General features: G+C 36.5%; 1 protein-coding gene across 8 annotated transcripts in view; it reads right to left on the bottom strand.

The window, feature by feature from the left end:
• The window catches only part of DNAI7 (dynein axonemal intermediate chain 7), a 74,535-nt gene that overhangs the window by 23,935 nt on the left and 27,488 nt on the right, over positions 1–23,112 (bottom strand). For all 8 annotated transcript variants that reach the window (XM_019936392.3, XM_073788958.1, XM_073788956.1 and 5 more), the window contains 2 exons: positions 20,171–20,274; positions 18,193–18,502 (listed from right to left, as the gene is read on the bottom strand). In XM_019936392.3, coding sequence (XP_019791951.2) covers positions 18,193–18,502; positions 20,171–20,274 — 414 coding nt within the window. The remainder of the gene's footprint in view (positions 1–18,192; positions 18,503–20,170; positions 20,275–23,112) is intronic.

Raw genomic sequence — 23,112 nt, 5'->3', positions numbered from 1 at the left:
AAAAACATCAGGAGAAAAGCAACTTTTTACATACAAGGGAACCCCCATAAGATTACCAGTATATTTTTCAGCAGAAAATTTACAGGCCAGAAGGGAGTGGCATAATGTATTCAATAAGCTAAAAGAAAAAAAACAAACAAACACAAAAACCGAAGCAAGAATACTCTACCCGTCAGTGTTTTCATACAGAATTGAAGAACAGAAAAAGAGTTTTCCAGACAAGCAAAAGCTAAAGGAGTTCATCATCACTAGACCAGTCTTACAAGAAATGTTAAAGGGACTTCTTTAAACTGAAATGAAAGGGTGCTAATTAGTAACAGGAAAACATATGAAAGTATAAAGAAAAATATATGTAAAATTCAGAATAATGTTGTAAAAATGGTGGGTTAATCACTTATAAAGCTAGTATGAATGTTAAAAGACAAAGTAGTAAAAATAAATATAACTACAATATTTTGTTGAGAATAACACAAGATAAAAATATGTAAATTATGACATCAAAAACATAAAACGTGGTGGGGGGTAAAAGTGTAGAGCTTTAGAATACATTCAAACTTAAATTGCTATCAATTTAAAATAGATTGTTATAAATATAAGTTGTTTTATGTAAGTCTCGTGGTAACCACAAAGCAAAAAACCTATTGTAAATACACAAAAGACAAAGATAAAAGAATCTAAGCATACCAGTACAGAAAATCATCAAATCGCAAAGAAAGAGAACAAGAAAAGAAGAAAGGAACAGAGGAATTACAAAACATCCAGAAAACAATGACCACAATGGCAGTAGGTATATACCTATCAATAAATACCTTAAATGTACATGGGGTAAATTCTCCAATCAAAAGACACAGACTGGCTGAATGGATAAAAACACAAGACCCAGCAATGTGCTGCCTGTAAGAGACTCACTTTAAATATAAAGACACACACAGACTGCAAGTGAAAGGATAAAAAGGGATATTCTGTGCAAACAGAAACCAAAAGAAAGCTGGGGCAGCTATACTTTTATCACCAAAAATAGACTTTAAGAAAAAGGGTGTAATAAAAGACAAAGAAGGTCATTACATAATGATAAAGGAGTTAATCCAATAAAAGAATATAACATTTGTAAATATTCACACACCCAACATAGGAGCACCTAATACATATAGCAAACAGACATAAAGGGAGAAACAGAAAGCAATACAATAGTAGTAGGAGACTTTAACACCCTACTTTCATCAATGGATAGATCATCCAGACAGAAACCAGTAAGAAAACATTGGCCTTAAACAACACATTAGACAAGATAGACTTAACAGACATGTACAGAATATTTCATCCAAAAGCAACAGAATACCCTTCTTTCTCAAGTGCACATGGAACATTCTCCAGGGTAGATCATATGTTAGGCCACAGAACAAATCTTAATAAATTTAAGAGAACTGGAATCATATCAAGCATCTTTTCGGATGCTTGATATGATTCATACCAACAATGGTATGAAACTAGAATACAGTTACAAGAAAAACACTAGAAAATTCACAAACATGTGGGGCTTAAACAACATGCTACTGGACAACCAACAGGTCAAAGAAGAAATCAAAAAAATATCTCGAGACAAATGAAAATGGAAATATAAAATATATCAAAACTTACGGGATAAGGCAAAAGAGGCTGTAAGACAGAATTTCACAGCGATAAATGCCTACATCAAGAAACAAAAAAGATCTATAAACTACCTAACTTTACACCTCAAGAAACTAGAAAAAGAACAAATGAGGGCTTCCCTGGTGGTGCAGTGGTTGAGAGTCCGCCTGCCGATGCGGGTGACGCGGGTCCGTGCCCCGGTCCGGGAGGATCCCACATGCCGCGGAGCGGCTGGTTCCGTGAGCCATGGCTGCTGAACCTGCGCGTCTGGAGCCTGTGCTCCGCGACGGGAGAGGCCACAGCAGTGAGAGGCCTGCGTACCGCAAAAAAAAAAAAAAAAAAAAAAGAACAAAGGAAGCCCAAAATTAGTAGAAGGAAGGAAATAACAAAGATCAGAGCAGAAATAAATGAAATAGAGACTAAAAAGACCACAAAAAGATCAATAAAACTAAGAGCTTTTTTTTTTTTGGCAAAGATAAACAAAATTGACAAAGCTTTAGGCAGATTTACAAAGAAAAACCCTAACCCTAACTCGTAACCCAGGCCCTCCACCCAAACCCAAACCCCAAACCTAATCCCTGGCTCATACCTATAACCTTACCTGTACTATAAACCCTAACTTGACCTTAACCAAAAAGCCATAAAGTCATATAACCATATAGCTATAGTCATAAACCATAACCATAACCAGAAATTGAAACCAGAACCATAATCCATAAATTATAACCAGAAACTGAAATCAGAACCACAAACCATAATTTATAACCAGAAACAATATACATAACCAGAAACCACATCCATAAGCCATCAACCACAACCATTAACTATAACCATAACTAAAATATAAACCATAAATTATAAACCATATACTATAACCATAAACTCTAACCTTAACCCAGCCCCAGGTCAGCTCCCATACCAGCCCCAGCCCTAGCCTTAGTCTGCTAAACCAGCTGTTCCTAACCTTTCTGGCACCAGGGACCGGTTTCGTGGAAGACAATTTTTCCATGGACGGGAAGGGGAAGGGGGGCGGGGGGGGATGGTTCAGGCGGTAATGCAAGCACTGGGGAGCAATGGCAAGAGGCAGATGAAGCCTGGCTTGCTTACCTGCCGCTCACCTCCTGCTGTGCAGCCGGTTCCTAACAGGCAGCAGACCAGTAGCAGTCCGTGGCCCGCGGGTTGGGGACCCCTGCTCTGAACCACTGACACCAACCCCAATCTAATCAAATCATACAAAGACATTATAAAAAGAAAACTACAGATCAACACTCCTTCTAAATATAGATGTAAGAATCCTTCACAAAATAACAGAAATATGAAACCAACAGCATATTGAAAAGATTATGCACCAAAAGCAAGTGTCTCTACACCAGAAATTCCAGGTTGTTAATATACTGAACCAAGCGATGTTATAGATTATTAAATTAAAACCATGTAGTGTAATACATGACAATTATTGCATGATCATGTAACTTGATGCAGAAAAAGCTTTAAACAAATGCAAGTGCAATTTCATCATATAAACACAAAAGTAGGAGGAAAAGGACATTCATTCGATATGATACAAAGCATTAGACAAAACACACAGGAATATCATGCTCAATGTTGAGGACTGAAACGTTTATTCCTGAATTCAGGAACAAGGCCATGTTGTTGGCCTTCACCATTGTTACAATATGGTACTGGAAATTCTACCCAGAGCAATGAGGAAAAACATAAAAGGCATCCACATATGAAAGGAGAAAGTAAAACCATATCTATTCACAGACACAGATGACAGCATCTTACATATATGTTTCCAAAGAATCAACAGAAAAATTATTTGAGCTAGTCAACTAATATCAGCAAAGTTAGAGGACAAAATATCAATACACAAAAATCTGTTTATTTGTATGTACTAGCAATGAATATTCTCAAAAGGAATTTAAGAAGACAGTTACATTTTAAATAATGTCAACACCAATAAAATACTTAGGAATAGATTTAATCAAGGTGCAAGACTGTACACTGAAAATCATAAAACATAGCTGAAAGGAATGAAAGAAAACCTAAATAATGTGAAGACATCCCATGGTGATGGAAAGACTTAATATTGTTAAGGTGGTAATAGTACATAATGAGGTCTACAGATTCAATGTGATTCCTATGAAAATTCCTGAAGGCTTTTGGGAAGAAATACACAAGCTTATCGCTTATCCTAACATTCATATGAAATTTCAAGGGACCCCAAAGAGCCAAAACAATCTCAAAAATCAAAGTTGGAGGCTCACGCTTCCCAATTTCACATGTTAGTACACAGCAACAGTAAATAAAACATTGTGATAGCGGCATAGAGATATACATATAGATCAGTGGAATTGAATGGAAAACTGAGAAATAAACACATCCATCTATAGTCAATTGACTTTTGACAAGGGTGGAAAACATTAAACTGGGGAAAGAATGATCTTGTCAACAGATGGTGCTAGGCAACTGGCTATCTATGTACCGAGGGATGAAATTGGACTCTTACCTCATACCACATACAAAAATTAACTCAAAATAGACAAAAGGCTTAGTCAGCCCTCCATATATGTGGGTTCTGCATCCACAAATTCAACCAATTGTGGATCAAAAATATTCCAAAAAATAATTCTAGAAGGTTACAAAATGAAAAACTTGAATTTGCCTTGCTGGTAACTATTTACGTAGCATTTACAACATATTTACAACTATTTATATAACATTTACATTGTATTAGGTATTATAAGTAATCTTGAGATGATTTAAAGTATATGGGAATATGTGTGTAGGATATATGCAAATATTATGCTATTTTATATAAGGGACTTGACCATCTGTGAATTTTGGTATCCACAGGGCAGTCCTGGAACCATTCCTTCATGGATACCGAGGAATGACTGTATAAACTCTAGAAGAAAACATGGGGATAAATCTTCATGACCTTGGATTTAGCAATGGTTTCTTAGATCTGACACCAAGGCACAGGCAATGAAAGAAAAAAATAGATAAATTGGATTTTCTCAAAATTAAAAACTTTTGTGCATCAAAAGACACTATCCAGAAAGTGGAAGAAAGCCCACAGAATGGAAGAAAATATTTGCACATTTTAATAGATCTGGTAAAAGTCTGTTATCCAGAATATATCAAGAACTTTTACAACTCATCAACAAAAAGACAAAGAAGCCAATTTTTTAAATGGACAAAGGACTTGAATAGACCTTTCTCCAGATGAGACATACACATGGTCCACAAGCACATGAAAAGATGTCAGATAGTAAAAATGGTGTGAGGCCATGGGCAATTATTAGGGTGGTAGCCTCTACAAAACTTCAAGGTGTTTGGATGAGGATAGCTACAATGACAAGTGCCACGTGGTTAACGGAGGAGTATCTGATGAGTGATTTTAAGTCTGTTTGGTGCAAACAGATTAAGCTGGTTATAATTATTCCTCATAAGGATAATATAAGGGATGGATCCACTATGTAGTTTAAGGGGTTTAGGATTATTGTGATTTGTAGTATACCATAGCCACCAAGTTTGAGTAGTACAGCTGCAAGAACTACAGATCTGGAAGTGGGAATTCTACATGCCCCTTTGGCCATCAGAGGTGTAATCTGTAGAGGGGCATTTTTTACTGTAAAAGCTATCATGCATGCTAATCAGAGGAAAATATTGAATCAAGAGTTAGGTATTGTTTGGGCTCAGTACTGGATTATTACAAAGTTTAATGAACCTATAATATTTTGGATATATACTAGAGCAACTAGAAGTGGAAGAGATCATACTAGTGCGTAAAATAAAAAGTAAATTCCTGCAGTGAGTAGTTCTGTTTGGTTTCCTCAGCGAGAGAGAGTAATTAATGCTGGGACTAGTGTTTTTTCGAATAAGAATAGAGTCAAATCAATCCTGTGGCAGTGAAAGTTATAATTAGGAATATCTGTAGCATAAATAGTATAGTGATATATAGGGGCAGTGATTTGAGCTAGTGATTCTTTAGATAGGAGGAATTGGCTGGCTATGAGTATTAGTGATGAGTCATGTCAAAGTAAAAGTGCTGATAGAGAATCAGAGAAGATTAATGAAAAGTTAAGGCTGTTGTCATTTAATTGGTTAAGAAGGAATATGCTAATAAAACTAGTAAACTGAAAGTGGTGGTATTAATTCAAATTATATATTTTTAATAATCATATTAGTGGTATTAATATAATAGGTGGCATAATAATTTTTAAAATTGGAGAAGGTTGAGATCTTGTACATAATCAATATCATAGCTGTTTGATACTATTACTAGCAGGGATAATCCTAGTGCGGCTTTGCAGGCTGTGAAAACTGGTAAGATGATGGGTCTTACGCTAGCTAGAGGGAAATGGATGTCTAGGGTTGCCATAATGAATAATGATATTATTCCTTCCAGAAATAGTAGGGAGGATATTAAGTGGAATTGGTATGTTAATACTCCCTAAGGGAAACTGTAAATGCTAGAATATTTACGTAGACAAAAGGAACTTGATAATTATGAATTTAATCATAATTTAATGAGCCAAAATACTTTGCTTTAATTTAAACTATCATATTTGGTCCACTCTAACCCCTTTTGAGTCCGCTTGTAGGCTAAACGTATTGCTAGGAGTAGCGCTATAATGAGTATTGTTATTAGATTGTTTGTTTGGGACGCTGAAGGTAGGGGCAGAAGGATCATTTCTAGGTCAAAGAGGAGAACCATAATGGACACTGTGAAAAATTTTATGAAAAAGCGTACGCATGCTGATCCTATAGTGTCAAATCCACATTTGTAAGGACTTGATTTTTCTGTGTGTTTAGTTGGGGAAGTTAGAATGTGATAAATACAAGTAATGAAACTTTTTTGGATGATGTCATCATTGATACATTGTTAGGATGTTCGTTAATAAGCCCAAGGGTAATAAAAATGTTGAGTTTAAATGGAATCATATGACTAGACCAGATGCTCTGTGAGGGGCTGAGAGGGCTCCTGTAAGAGGTCAGGGGCTGGGATTTACTATATGGAATGCATGGGTTTGGTGGGTCATTATGTGTCATTGTGTAGGCAGAGGCTTACTAGCAGGGTGCATATGTAAGCTTGAATAAGGGCTGCTGCAAATTCAAGGATCGTTGAGTAGAATGAGAATAACAAATGTAATGAAGGCTGTGGTAGGGATAATGCTTATTAGGGCCAGGGTTGCCCCTTCAATTAAATAAATTAATAGATGGCCAGCTGTGATATTAGTCATTAGTCATACAGCTAGGGCCATTGGTTGGACAAATAAGCCAACAGTTTCAATAATTACTAGCACAGGGAAAAGAGAAATTGGTGTTCCTTGTGGTAGAAAGTGGGCTAGAGATGCTTTTGTTTTATGGTGGAAGCATAATTACAGTTCCTGCTCATAAAGGGACTGCTATTGCCAAATCTATTGCAAGTTGTGTGGTGGTGTAATGAATGTGGTTGAGACCACTATTTATATTACAAACGAAAATTACCTCAAAATGGATTAAACATTTGAACATAGATCTGAAACCACAAAACTCCTAAAAGAAGACATAGGTGGGGTAAATTCCTTGACATCAGTCTTGGCGATGATTTTTTGGATTTGACACCAAAAGCAAATATAACAAAAGCAAAAATAAACAAGTGGGACAACATCGAACTAGAAAGCTTCTACACAGCAGAAGAAACAACTGACAAAATGAAAAGGCAACCTACCAAATGTGAGAAAATATTTGCAAATCAAATATCTGATAAGAAGTTAATATTCAAAATGCATAAAGAACTCATACAACTCAATAGCAAAAATGGGGCTTCCCTGGTGGTGCAGTGGTTAAGAATCTGCCTGCCAATGCAGGGGACACAGGTTTGATCTCTGGTCCGGGAGGGTCCCACATGCCATGGAGCAAATAAGCCCGTGCTCCACAACTACTGAGCCTGAGCTCTGAAGCCTGTAAGCCACAACTACTCAGCCCGTACGCCTGGAGCCTGTGCTCTGCAACAAGAGAAGCCACCACACTGAGAATCCCGTGCACCACAATGAGAAGTGGCCCCCACTCGCTGCAACTAGAGAAAGCCCGCGCACAGCAATGAAGACCCAATGCAGCCAGACAAACAAACAAACAAAAAGCAAAATGCCCAACATTCCAAATAAAAAATGGGCAGAGGATATGAATAGACATTTTTCAAAGGAAGACATACAGATGGCCAAAAGGCACATGAAAAGGTGCTCAACATCACTAGTCATCAGGGAAATGCAAATCAAAACCACAATGAAATATCACCTGTTAGAACAGCTATTATCAAAAAGACAAGAAATAAGTGCTGGTGAGAATGTGGAGAAAAGGGAATCCTTGTGCACTGTTGGTGGGAATGTAAAATGGTGCAGCCACTATGGAAAACATTATGGAGTTTCTTCAAAACAATTAAAAATAAAACTACCATATGATCCAGCAATTCCACTTTTGGATATTTATCTGAAGGAAACAAAAATACTAACTCGAAAAGATGTATGTACCTCCATGTTCACTGCAGCGCTATTCACAATAGCCAAGACATGGAAGCAATGTAAGAGTTCATCAGTGGATGAATGGATAAAGAAAATGTGATATATAGAGATAATGGAATAATATTCAGCCATAAAAAATACGGAAATCTTGCCATTTGAGACAACATGGTGGACCCTGAGGGCATTATGCTACGTGAAATGTCAGACAGAGAAAGACAAATACCATATGACCTCACTTTTTTGTGGAATCTAAAAAAAAACAAGTGAACTCAGATACAGGGAACAGATTGGTGGTTGCCAGTCTCAGGGGTGGAGGTGGACAAAATGGGTGAAGGTGGCCAAAAGGTACAAACCTCCGGTTATAAATAAATAAATTCTTGGGTTGAAATGTACAACATGGTGACTATAGTCAATAATACTGTATTTTATATTTGAAAGTTGGTAAGAGAGATCTTAAAAGTTCTCATCATAAGAAAAGAACTGCAGCTATATGTGATGATGAATGTTAACTCAACTTATTATGGGGATTATTTCACAGTATATAGAAATATCAAATCATTGTGTTGTACACCTGAAACTAATATAATGCCGTATGTCAGGTATATCCCAATAAAAGTTTTTTTAATTAAAAAAAGGATATAAAGTCTATATCATCATTTTGAAAGGCTACTACTTGACTGGATATTTTATAACTAATCTGTGGACTATATTCGCTAATACAAAAAAACTTCAATGAACATTGTAGCATTCATTTTTATTTACTTGTTCTATTATTTCATAATAATAAATCACTAAAATTAAAATCACTAATAGGTACATTTGCATAGTACCAAATTTCCCTTAAGACTGTACAAATTTTTTAACAACAGTATGTGAAAACGCCTGCAACCTCTCATGCTCAATCTGATAAGAAGTGATACAATGTCGGTTCGAATTTGATTATTTATTTGGTTATTTTTTCATATTTTTATTGACTAGTTGCATTTCTCTTCTCATCTGTCTACTCAAGCCCTTTGCCTAATTTTATATTAGGAAACTGTCTTACCAATTTGTATGAGTTCTTTTTTTTTTATACAGCAGGTTCTTATTAGTCATCAATTTTATACACATCAGTGTATACACATACACTGATGTGTATACATGTCAATCCCAATCGCCCAATTCATCACACCACCACCACCACACCCGTTTTCCCCCCTTGGTGTCCATACGTTTGCTCTCTACATCTGTGTCTCAATTTCTGCCCTGCAAACCAGTTCATCTGTACCATTTTTCTAGGTTCCACATATATGCGTTAATATACGATATTTGTTTTTCTTTCTGACTTACTTCACTCTGTATGACAGTCTCTAGATCCATCCATGTCTCAACAAATGACCCAATTTCGTTCCTTTTTATGGCCGAGTAATATTCCATTATATATACGTAACACATCTTCTTTATCCATTCATCTGTCGATGGGCATTTAGGTTGCTTCCATGATCTGGCTATTGTAAATAGTGCTGCAGTAAACATTGGGGTGCATGTGTCTTTTTGAATTATCGTTTCCTCTGTAGTGGAATGGCTGGATGATATGGTAATTCTATTTTTAGTTTTTTAAGGAACCTCCATACTGTTCTTCATAGTGGCTGTATCAATTTACATTCCCACCAACAGTGCAAGAGGGTATCCTTTTCTCCACACCCTCTCCAGCATTTGTTGTTTGTAGATTTTCTGATGATGCCCAGTCTAACTGGTGTGAGGTGATATCTCATTGTAGTTTTGATTTACATTTCTCTAATAATTAGTGATGCTGAGCAGCTTTTCATGTGCTTCTTGGCCATCTGTATGTCTTCTTTGGAGAAATGTCTATTTAGGTCTTCTACCCATTTTTGGATTGGGTTGTTTGTTTTTTTAATATTCAGCTGCATGAGTTATTTATATATTTTGGAGATTAATCCTTTCTCTGTTGATTCGTTTGCAAATATTTTCTCCCATTCTGAGGGTTGTCTTTTTGTCTTGTTTATGGTTTCCTTTGCTGTACAAAAGCTTTGAAGTTTCATTAGGTCCCATTTGTTTAGTTTTGTTTTTATTTACATTACTCTAGGAGGTGGATCAAAAAAGATCTTGCTGTGACTTATGTCAAAGAGTGTTCTTCCTATGTTTTCCTCTAAGAGTTTTATAGTGCCCAGTCTTACTTTTAGGTCTCAAATCCATTTTGAGTTTATATTTGTGTATGGTGTTAGGGAGTGTTCTAATTTCATTCTTTTACATGTAGCTGTCCAGTTTTCCCAGCACCACTTATTGAAGAGGCTGTCTTTTCTCCATTGTATATCCTTGCCTCCTTTGTCATAGATTAGTTGACCATAGGTGTGTGAGTTTATCTCTGGGCTTTCTATCTTGTTCCATTGATCTATGTTTCTGTTTTTGTGCCAGTACCATATTGTCTTGATTACTGTAGCTTTGTAGTATAGTCTGAAGTCAGGGAGCCTGATTCCTCCAGCTCCGTTTTTTTCCCTCAAAACTGCTTTGGCTATTTGGGGTCTTTTGTGTCTCCATACAAATTTTAAGATTTTTTTGTTCTAGTTCTGTAAAAAATGCCATTGGTAATTTGATAAGGATTGCATTGAATCTGTAGATTGCTGTGGGTAGTATAGTCATTTTCACAATATTGATTCTTCCAATCCAAGAACATGGTATATCTCTCCATCTGTTGGTATCATCTTTAATTTCTTTCATCAGTATCTTATAGTTTTCTGCATACAGGTCTTTTGTCTCCCTGGGTAGGTTGATTCCTAGGTATTTTATTCTTTTTGTTGCAGTGGTAAATGGGAGTGTTTCCTTAATTTCTCTTTCAGATTTTTCATCATTTGTGTATAGGAAAGCAAGAGATTTCTGTGCATTAATTTTGTATCCTGCAACTTTACCAAATTCATCAATTAGCTCTCGCAGTTTTCTGGTGTCATCTTTAGGATTCTCTATGTATAGTATCATGTCATCTGCTGTGATGACATGTTTTACTTCTTCTTTTCCAATTTGTATTCCTTTTTTTTTCTTTTCCTCCTCTGACTGCCGTGGCTAGGACTTCCAAAACTATGTTGAATAATAGTGGTGAGAGTGGACATCCTTGTCTTGTTCCTAATCTTAGAGGAAATGCTTTCAGTTTTTCACCATTGAGAATGATGTTTACTGTCGGTTTGCCGTATATGGCCTTTATTATGTCGAGGTAGGTTCCCTCTATGCCCACTTTCTGGAGGTTTTTATCATAAATCGGTGTTGAATTTTGTCAAAAGCTTTTTCTGCATCTATCGAGATGATCATATGGTTTTTCTTCAATTTGTCAATATGGTGTGTCACATTGATTGATTTGCATATATTGAAGAATCTTTGCATTCCTGGGATAAATCCCACTTGATTATGGTGTATGATCCTTTTAATGTGTTGTTGGATTCTGTTTGATAGTATTTTGTTGAGGAGTTTTGCATCTATATTCATCAGTGATATTGGTCTATAATTTTCTTTTTTTGTAGTATCTTTGTCTGGTTTTGGTATCAGGGTGGTGGTGGCCTCATAGAATGAGTTTGGGAGTGTTCCTTCCTCTGCAATTTTTTGGAAGATTTTGAGAAGGATGGGTGTTAGCTCTTCTCTAAATGTTTGATAGAATTCACCTGTGAAGCCATCTGGTCCTGGACTTTTGTTTGTTGGAAGATTTTTAATCACAGTTTCAATTTCATTACTTGTGATTGGTCTGTTCATATTTTCTATTTCTTCCTGGTTCAGTCTTGGAAGGTTATACCTTTCTAAGAATTTGTCTATTTCTTCCAGGTTGTCCATTTTATTGGCATAGAGTTGCTTGTAGTCATTTCTTGGATGCTTTGTATTTCTGCAGTGTGTGTTGTAACTTCTCCTTTTTCATTTCTAATTTTATTGATTTGAGTCCTCTCCCTCTTCTTCTTGATGAGTCTGGCTAATGGTTTGTGAATTTTGTTTATCTTCTCAAAGAACAGCTTTTAATTTTATTGATCTTTGCTACTGTTTTCTTTGTTTCTATTTCATGTATTTCTGTTCTGATCTTTATGATTTCTTTCCTTCTGTTAACTTTGGGTTTTGTTTGTTCTTCTTTCTCCAGTTCCTTTAGGTGTAAGGTTAGATTGTTTATTAGAGATATTTTTTTTGTTTCTTGAGGTAGGCTTGTATAGCTATAAACTTCCCTCTTAGAACTCCTTTTGCTGCATACCATAGGTTTTGGATTGTCGTGTTTTCATTGACATTGATATCTACGTATTTTCTGATTTCCTCTTTGATTTCTTCAGTGATCTCTTGGTTATTTAGTAACGTATTGTTTAGCCTTCATGTGTTTGTATTATTTACGTTTTTTTCCCTGTAATTCATTTCTAATCTCATAGTGTTGTGGTCAGAAAAGATGCCTGATATGATTTCAATTTTCTTAAATTTACTGAGGCTTGATTTGTGACCCAAGATGTGATCTATCCTGGAGAACATTCTGTGCGCACTTGAGAAGAAAGTGTCATCTGCTGTTTTTGGATGGAATGTCCTATAAATATCAATTAAATCTATCTGGTCTATTGTGTCATTTAAAGCCTCTGTTTCCTTATTTATTTTCATTTTGAATGATCTTTCCATTGGTGTAAGTGAGGTGTTAAAGTCCCCCACTATTATTGTGTTACTGTTGATTTCCCCTTTTAGAGCTGTTAGCAGTTGCCTTATGTATTGAGGTGCTCCTATGTTGGGTGCATATATATTTATAATTGTTATATCTTCTTCTTGGATTGATCCCTTGATCATTATGTAGTGTCCTTCCTTGTCTCTTGTAGCATTCTTTATTTTGAAGTCTATTTTATCTGATGTGAGTATTGCTACTCCAGCTTTCTTTTGATTTCCATTTGCATGGAATATCTTTTTCCATCCCCTCACTTTCAGCCTGTATGTGTCCCTAGGTCTGAAGTGGGTCTCCTGTAGACCGCATATATATGGGTCTTATTTTTGTATCCATTCAGCGAGCCTGTGTCTTTTGGTTGGAGCATTTAATCCATTCACGTTTAAGGTAATTATCAATATGTATGTTCCTATGACCATTTTCTTAATTGTTTTGGGTTTGTTTTTGTAGGTCCTTTTCCTCTCTTGTGTTTCCCACTTAGAGAAGTTCCTTTAACATTTGTTGTAGAGCTGGTTTGGTGGTCCTGAATTCTCTTAGCTTTTGCTTGTCTGTAAAGCTTTTGATTTCTCCATCCAATCTGAATGAGATCCTTGCTGGGTAGAGTAATCTTGGTTGTAGGTCCTTCCCTTTCATCACTTTAAGTATATTGTGCCACTCCCTTCTGGTTTGTAGAGTTTCTGCTGAGAAATCAGCTGTTAACCTTATGGGAGTTCCCTTGTATGTTATTTGTCGTTTTACCCTTGCTGCTTTCAGTAATTTTTCTTTGTCTTTAATTTTTGTCAATTTGATTACTATGTGTCTCGGTGTGTTTCTCCTTGGGTTTATCCTGTATGGGACTCTCTGCACTTCCTGGACTTGGGTGGCTATTTCCTTTCCCATGTTAGGGAAGTTTCGACTATAATCTCTTCAAATATTTTCTCAGGTGCTTTCTCTCTCTCTTCTCCTTCTGGGACCCCTATAATGCGAATGTTGTTGCGTTTAATGTTGTCCCAGAGGTCTCTTAGGCTGTCTTCATTTCTTTTCATTCTTTTTTCTTTATTCTGTTCCACAGCAGTGAATTCCATCATTCTGTCTTCCAGGTTACTTATCTGTTTTTCTGCCTCAGTTATTCTGCTATTGATTCCTTCTAGTGTAGTTTTCATTTCAGTTATTGTATTGTTCATCTGTTTGTTTGTTCTTTAATTCTTCTAGGTCTTTGTTAAACATTTCTTGCATCTTCTTGATCTTTGCCTCCATGCTTTTTCCGAGGTCCTGGATCATCTTCACCATCATTATTCTGAATTCTTTTCCTGGAAGGTTGCTTATCTCCACTTCATTAGTTGTTTTTCTGGGGTTTTATCTTGTTCCTTCATCTGGTACATAGTCCTCTGCCTTTTCATCTTGTCTATCTTTCTGTGAATGTGGTTTTTGTTCCACAGGCTGAAGGACTGTAGTTCTTCTTGCTTCTCGAGGGCAACCTTTTTATAATAAAGGACCGGGACTTCCCTGGCAGTCCAGTGGTTTGGAATTCACGCTTCCACTGCAGGGTGTGTGGGTTCAATCCCTGGTCAGGGAACTAGGGTCCCCCATGCTGTGCAGTGCGGCCTTTTCCCTTAGTGACATCACGTCCCAGCAGGTCCTGAGGAGACCAGGCTCCTGTTAGAGAGAAATGGACCCCATGATGTCCCAAAGCTGAAGCACCAGCAGGTCCTGAGGAGACCCGGCTTCCGTTAGTGTGGACTCGACCCCAAGTTGTCCCGAAGCCCAGCTGTCAGCATGGACTCAGTCCCACGTGTTCCAGAAGCCAAAGCCCCAGCGGGTCCTGAGGAGATGGGGCTTCCGTCAGCTGCGCCTGGAGACAATTCCGCAGCTATGAGTTCTTTATATTAGGATACTAACCATTTGTTTTATATGTTTAAATATTTTTCCCAGTCCATTGTCTTTCAAGTTTGTTTACAGTGAGGTTTATTTTGCTATACAAATGTTTGAATTCATAACCTCCTTTTCTTGTATGGTTTTGATGCACTAATAAGTAAGAAGGACCTTCTTAGTATATATGATAAAATAACTTCCCTACATTCTCTTCAAATACTTTTATTATTTTATGAGTCTTTGATTAGTTTTTTTTTTATATTAAAAAAAATAAAATCTGTTACTTTTTTTTAGTCTGTAGAGGGAAGTATGAATGGAAATTTATTTCCTATCTTAGCTAGCGGTCACAGTGCCAATCATTATATTAAACTTATCCTTTCCTTTGTGTTCTGGAACTTCTTTTACATAGATACTGATCTCCTACTTCTTTCCCCATCTGTTTTACTTTTTTCCCCATAAATTCCACCAAATTATCTTTATCCCCTTCTTTTGAGCTGCTGACTCTCTTTATAAATCCAATGATTTTTTTTTTTTTTTTTGCTACTCCACTTGTGGGATCTTAGTTCTCTGACCAGGGATGGAACCCGTGGCCCCTGCAGTAGGAGTGCAGAGCCCTAACCACTGGGATGCCAGGGAAGTCCCTCCACTGATTTTTGCTCCCTGAAGCCTACTCACATTTACAAAATGTGCTCTACAAATGTGCTCTGTTCAAAATTAGTGACAAGTGGAGGCCCAGCTGACAATTGTTTCTATCAGCTCTCTTTCCTTTCCTCCCCAGCTTAGCAGGGCAAGTGGTTCTGAGGTGGGGGATTGATTCTTCACTCTCTGCCGTTTACTGCCACTGTCTCCCCCCTGCCCCAACAATCCTCTTTCAGCACAGGAGATGGCTTTTCCCACCTGCCTCGGTACACTTAGGCACTACTATGGGATTCTTCTGCTTCTGTGGAAATCATCCTTACTTCAGCATTACTCATGTTAACTTTTCAGAATGGCGTGGAGGTTTTGGAAGGATGGGAGAGCACACATCCATAAGCATAAGCAACTACACACACACCTGTTTGGTGTGATGAGAGGACCGGCTCCTGGAAACAGGGGTGCTAACTAAATTAAGTTTAGTCTCATCTGCTAGGCAATTTTCTCTTTTTCAATCCCCTGATAACAAAGTTCTGCCAGCCAGGTTCCTCCATGTACCATTCACACAATTCTCAGTCAAGCTTCCCAGGCTGTGGTGAAGTTTCATAGGGTAAAACTATTTCTGCTATATTACTAATTGTCTGATCTTTAGGCTACTTATTTGAGAAAAGCTTCAGTATTCCATAAAATATGCATTACCATCCAGTAGAATGCTTTTCCTTGATGTACTTTTGTGGCATTATCAACATTAGCAGTGGTATACCTGTAGTCATCATTATAAATTGAAATGGTTCAATAAAACATTAAAGAATAATAGAAAAAAAATAGATATAGTTAAACACGTTGGAAAGGGTCATTTAACTGAGGAAAGCTTAGCTTGGTAACTTTGAGCTCACCAGCTGAGAGTAAAGGAAATGACTTCTTACTCTAATAGATGACAGACCTGGAGAAAAATATATAACTGCACTGTTTGGTATTATAGTGAATTCATATGATGATATATTTAATATAAAACTATTTTTGGTAGTTTTATACACAGAACTATAATGAGTCATTACTGCATAAGGCTGCTTTAACTGAGACATACATGTATAAGGAAGAATTGCTTTAGGCATCTAAATTCAAGTAATATTTCAAATTATATGTTTTCTAATTATTGTTTCATAACTTTTAAGTTAGTAATGTCAAATTCTTAGGTAAACTGTTGATGGGTTTTTCATAAAATATGATCAAGGAACTTGAGGAGCAGAAGTTATTCAATATTTTTATCAGATCAAGACCAAACATTTTTAGATACTCTTTTCATATGACAATTTTGATAGTTTTTAATTTGTTCTTTGTTTTCATGAATTTTCAGTCACAAATCCCGCCAAATTTTATTGTAAGTTTATGAGTCTTCATTTTATTTTCTACTGAACATTTAAATAATGTAACATCCAGCACCCATTTACTCATTCTTTGTTTCCCCCCTCTTACAAATCAGTGTGTCACTTCCACTCACATCTTACTAGCTAAAGCAAGTCACATGGTCACCCCTAATTTCAAGGGGGCGAGCAGTGTAATTCTTCCCTTCCTGTCCAGGAAAGGGAAGAAAACTGGAAATATTGTTGAACTCTAGTAATGCTACCACGTTACCTGAGAGGGAAAATGAATTTTTTCATTATAAAAGCTATCAGATTGCTCAAAAAACATTCCTTTAAAAGTGACAAATTTTTAAAGAAGAACCAATCACTTATTTCCCACCTCTGTGAAATATCAGCTATATACAGGTTTCTGGGTTCTCCTCTCCTTATGCCTTTTTAATTTTTTCATCATTGTAATCATACTCTAAATACTGTTCTTTGTACTGACCATCATGTCTTATCCATTTTTTATATTGCTGTAGAATCATTATAAGTTTTGATTCTGGTGGAATCAAATGAAATTTTTCAATTAAATATGTTCTAAGAATATCTAATAATCCTTATTCTGATTTCAAATTTGTATTCAATTTAATTTTTAACCCTCACCTGTGTTTAAAGAAAACAAACCAATAAACCAGTACACTTCATATCTTAAGTACTTGTAGGAAAACCTGGTCCTTCCTAAAATGCAGATTGTCCATGGCCAAACAAAAAGCTGCTCAGTTCTGAGAAAGTATTACTAAATTCTAAAGGGACAATTTATTCTACCTTAATAAGTAAGTAGCTTGAAAATCCTTGAAATAGAAAGAAAAAAAGAACAGAAACCAACTAATAGAATATGATTATTAAATTGCTCAACTAACATATTATATCTAAAGATGTCCAATTTTTTTTAAAAGATGTCAAATTTTAAGAGAGTATAACAGTTTAAAAAATATCAGTTTTTACTTCATATAATTCTTTCTTACAAAACCAAAAGCTGAGGAAGTAAGAGTAATGTAAGATAATCCTTCAGTTTGTGAAAGTATTTATCACAAGTTCCCTAAGTGAGTGTGAAATATAATAAACACGCACAAATTAAATTGCTTCAAAGCTTTTCGGGAGTGAACCTAAAATAAAAATTAGCAATTCCTGTCCTCAACTTTAGGATGTGGAAGCAACAGGCTCAACTATGAATAGTGACTATGAATAGAAGGCAAGAAAAACACACACACACACAAAACTGAGCCATTGGCAAGAAAGTAGCTTTCAGTTTCTAGTTGTTTAGGAAAAAATCTTGAGAATGCATGAAGGGAATCTATAACACCTGTTACATGAAGAAAAAATGTACATTTAAAGTGTCTTAGGGAATTCCCTGGCGGTTGGGACTCCACGCTTCCACTGCAGGGGGCACAGGTTCGATCTCTGGTTGGGGAACTAAGATCCCACATGCTGCACGGCACAGCCAAAAAAATTAAAATTAAAAAAATGCAATTAAATTCTTATTTAAAAAAAATAAGTGTCCTACCGTTTGTCCTTCAATACCACCTTGTTCGTCAACTTTTGTTTCTTCCTCATGAACTGAGTTAGACTCATTTTCTTGTTCTTTATACTCTTCTTGGAGATCTTTGCTGACTGCTGCTTCTACACTCTTAACTTCGTCTTTGCCAAAGTAAGTTACCGCGGAAGTGTGTTCTTGTGATGCTGTTGGAACAGGGCCTAATGGCGTGACATGATCATAGCGAGTATGTAGGAGTCGCAGAGCAATGTCAGATGTTGCTAATATCCTTGGAATTTCAAATCCAGTTTGTGTCTCAGAGAATCTGATACTTCTGTACCTGTTAATTAATTTAACAAAAAGGATGAGGCTTTAGAAAATTCTATGTCTGTTGTAAGCTTATACCTAAGCAGTATTTCTCTCCACTTTAATTTCACCACAGTTTTGAGTCCTGACCCATACTTGCTTTCTTTGCAGCATTTGGATCCAGTTGCCCATGTTACCTTCTCAGAACTCTCTCTTGGGATCCATGACTCTATACTCTTCTCCTCCATCTCTGGCAGCTCCTTCTCTGTTTCCTTTGTATGGTCTCCTTCCTAAGCATCCCTTAAACATTGATGTTACTTGACTCTCCATCCCGAGCCCTTCTTTCTTCTCCCTCTACATACCCTCTCTGGATATTATTATTTCTATGACTTCAATTATTATTTATATTATCAGGAGTGTTTAACATGAGTTCTATGTTTCCTAGGGGAAGAAGCATCCCTGAATGAACTTTAAAAGGTCCAAAAATGCCCTTACATATGTGTGAGCATATGTAATAAAGTTCACAAGAGTCTATGACTCCCCAAAAGTTAAGAACTATCAATCTGTATGACTCTGCAAAATATGTCTCCAACTCAGATTTCTCTCAATGCTTTCAGACAGTTGCACTTTGATGTGTCATAGGTACTTCAAACTCAACAAGTCTGACACTGAGCTCATCATACTGACCACCCCCTGCTCTCTCAACATCACCATCAAAGTAAAACAAAACTTGTTCTGCTTCCACTATTCCTTATCTTAGTAAAAGAGGCCATCTAATTCTCTTCTTAAGCCTGGGTAGTTAATACAGGGATATTCATTTTACTTTTCTTCTTTTAAAATTATATAATTTCCTTCATCCTTCTGGATATAACATATTTTATAATGAAAAAGGTTATATTAATATATTGACTCTGATTTAAACCACAGAGTATTTTGTAGCAAATGTAACTTGGAAAATACTTTTTTCCTTACCTTTACTAAATATCAGAAATAAAATCCAATACTTTCCACTGTCATAGGACTAGTCTTTTCAGAGTTGGGACCAGAACCTAGGCCTCCTAACTTTTATTCAGATCATTTTTTCCTAAAACTTGCTGCCATACTAACTCAATTATTTTGAAATGTTTGAGATAAAGCAGCAACCAAGTGATCGTGAATTTATCAGTATCTCTATCATTCCTCAGAATGATATTACTTTGTTGAAAACAATCAGGGAAACATCACTTAAATTATCTAAAAAATAATAAATATGAAAAGTATTCTTTTTTGAAAGCATTAACAGTTCACAAAAGATACATCTTTCAAAAGTTTCAGACTGCCATGTAGAGAGCACCTACTACTTCTACTTTTTGGTGGGGAGGGAGGTTAAGTGGGTGAAAAGAAGAGGAAGACCCTGATATTTAGTCAGTGTATATTTGTGCTAGACACCACACTATGTATGACCTTTACATGTGTTAACATTTAATCCTCAGCCCAATCCTATTAAGTTAAGTGATATAATCATTTCACTGTTGATATACTGAGGCATAACAAGGCTAAATAACTTGCCTAAGATAAATGGCAGGTCTCTGAGTCAAACCCCAGGTGGCTGACTTTCTAACATGGGTTTTTGTAAGTATGCCATGCTGTAATGCAACAGGCATCTGCTTGGTCATGTGACTATATAATGTCTTCAGACCTATAGTATCACCCATGGGAATACCTTGGATTCTTCTTGAGGTTTGCCCATACATATACGGTAACATTTTCATCTCGAATGACTTTTTCCATGTTTCCACTGTCCAGATCTGCTAAAGTACTAGCTTGCTGTAAGAGAAAAAGAAAACATTATTAAGATTAGCGGCCTCATAAATTACGCAATTTAGATAAGTTACTTCATCACTTAGGTGTTGGATTCCCTTCAATATTAAAAGAGTAATTTGGGGACTTCCCTGGTGGCGCAGTGGTTAAGAATCCGCCTGCCAATGCGGGGGACACGGGTTTGATCCCTGTTCTGGGAAGATCCCACATGCCGAAGAGCAACTAAGCCTGTGCGCCACAACTACTGAGCCTGCATTCTACAGCTCGCGAGCCACACCTACTGAAGCCCGCGCGCCTAGAGCCGGTGCTCCTCAACAAGAGAAGCCACCGCAATGAGAAGCCTGGCGCACTGCAACAAAGAGTAGCCCCCACTCGCCGCAACTGGAGAAAGTCCACGCACAGCAACAAAGACCCAACGCAGCCAAAAAGTAAATAATAATTAAAAAAGAAACCTTGAAAAAAATAAAAAGAAAAGAGAAATTTGGGTAAAAATAAGGTTCAATCAAAATAACAAAGAATTGTTTTTAAAAATTCTCTAAACAACAAAAACATATTTACTCAATTAAATGTGCTCCCCATTTACTACTCAGTTTCTCTTACGGTGTCTAAGGATTGAAGTTGCTCCTGTATTCCCAGGTAGCACTTGTGGATTACTCTTAGGTTACCCTTTTCAATTTTAACATTATTTGTGACTTTTCATTTTAACTATATACATGCTTCTTTATCCTTACCTTATTAAAATGTAGATTATGCTACTGCAAAAGTTAGCCTATTTCTGAACATACCAAGTTTAGAAAACAAAATATCCAGATGAGTCATGTGTTTTACTAGTCCAATACTCGATAATCAACATTAAACACACAATTTAAGGATGTTCTTAAGAATTCTTTTATAAAGACTAACATAGCTTGATGCCTACTGCTTAAGATATTAGCTCTTTCAAAGGGCTTAAATAAGTCAATATGTATTTGGTTCCTATAATGTAAAAATTTAAATGTCCTGGGAGTTGAATTTATTGCTTTTTTTTTTTTTAAGTGATTGTTCTGGGAATTCCCTGGTGGTCCAGGGGTTAGGACCCTATACTTCCATTTCACGAGGCACAGGTTTGATCCCTGGCTGGGGAACTAAGATCCTGCAAGCTGTGCCAGTGTGGCCAAAAAAGAAAAAAAAGAAAAGAAAAAAAAAAGAAATAAAAGTGATTGTTCTCCCACACTTTTTTTTTTCTATGACATTAACTTTTTGAAGTGCCCAGGATAATTGCCTTGAAGAACTGTTCTACATTGTGAATTTATCTAGCTGTTTCCTCATGGTTTAACTTGCTCCTCTATTCCCTTTATTTTTTGTACACAGGAAGTTAGGTCTAGGTAGGTTTAATCAGATTAGATGAACAATTTTCGGCAAGAAGGCACAACAGGTAACGTTGTGTTCCTCACATTGCATGCTATCAGGAGGCATATGATGTATACTGTTAGCAATGTGGACTTGATCACTTAGTTAATGTGGTGACTACCCCCACCTCCCCTTGCAAAGTACATTTATCCTAGTCAGTAAGTAATCTGTGGTCTAATACTTTGGCACTATGAGAATAATGTGTTCCTAAACTTTTCACCTACTTATTGAGGTAGCCACTGATGATCCTTATCAATTATTACATTGGGGATTGAAAAATGGTTATTATCTTACGGATCATTCCTTCCACATTCATCAGGTGGTATTCTTCTGTAAAGAACTGTTCTCTCTACCCGCCACTCCACTTTCCCCTTTCCATTTTGGAATATCACTATAGACTCATGAATTTTTATTTTATTCAAGGTTCTATAATCCAGAGGTCCCCAACCTTGTTGGCACCAGGGACCGGTTTCGTGGAAGACAATTTCTCCACGGACTGGGGTGGTGGTGGGGAATGGTTCAGGCGGTAATGTGAGCGATGGGAAGCGATGGGGAGCGGCAGATGAAGCTTCGCTCGCTCACGCACCACTTACCTCCTGCTGTGTGGCCCTGTTCCTAACAGGCCACGGACCAGTACCAGTCCTCGACCCAGGGGTTGGGGATGCCTGCTATAACCAATTATAGTCATTATTATTTCTGATGTTCAAATTATCCCCAAGTTGATCACTGGGAGCTTCTTTAAGCTAGTTCTGTCTCTTTGGCTACTACTCCATTAGTCTTTGAGTATTTACTTGTTTTCTAGCACAAGATAACTCAAACTCATCTTTCAATAACAACCTTATCTTTCACTTTCCCTGCCCCAAACTCGAATCAGCCATTTACCACAATTAGACCTGGTTCCTTTTTATGGAATAAAAAGGAATCTGTTTCATACTGATACTTCCATTACAAATTTAACATTATGGTATTTTTTTCCAATCTTCTTTTCTTCTATATATCTTTTTTCTCTTAGAATAAAAATCTTGATCACTAATAATTATAATACATTTCCTTACTGGCTTTTTCTTACAATATAGATAAAAATAGCTGCAAAATTATAATATGACTATTACTGCCAAGAATAAACTTAACAATAAGCCTTCTTTACAGTTCTTTGTATAATTAGAACATATTCTGCCAAGCCTATAAAGGTGATTGTGTTCTAGACCAAAAGAAACCAAGAGAGAAAATAGCCAAAAGCAAGGTGTGACCTTACACTGTTTTCTGATTTAAAAAACAAAACAAAACAGAAACAGCTATAGAAGATATTCATGGAATATTAGGGAAAATTTAAATGTGGACTGGATATTGGAATACATTATGGAATTATTATTAATTTTCTTAGGTATAACAATGGCTCTATGATTATTTGAATATTATCATTAGTGCTAAGATATTTGGGAAAAATAGAGTGAC

Source organism: Tursiops truncatus, chromosome 11 (assembly GCF_011762595.2).
Source record: "Tursiops truncatus isolate mTurTru1 chromosome 11, mTurTru1.mat.Y, whole genome shotgun sequence".
NCBI lineage: Eukaryota > Metazoa > Chordata > Mammalia > Artiodactyla > Delphinidae > Tursiops > Tursiops truncatus.
This window is presented reverse-complemented; position numbering and strand designations above follow the sequence as displayed.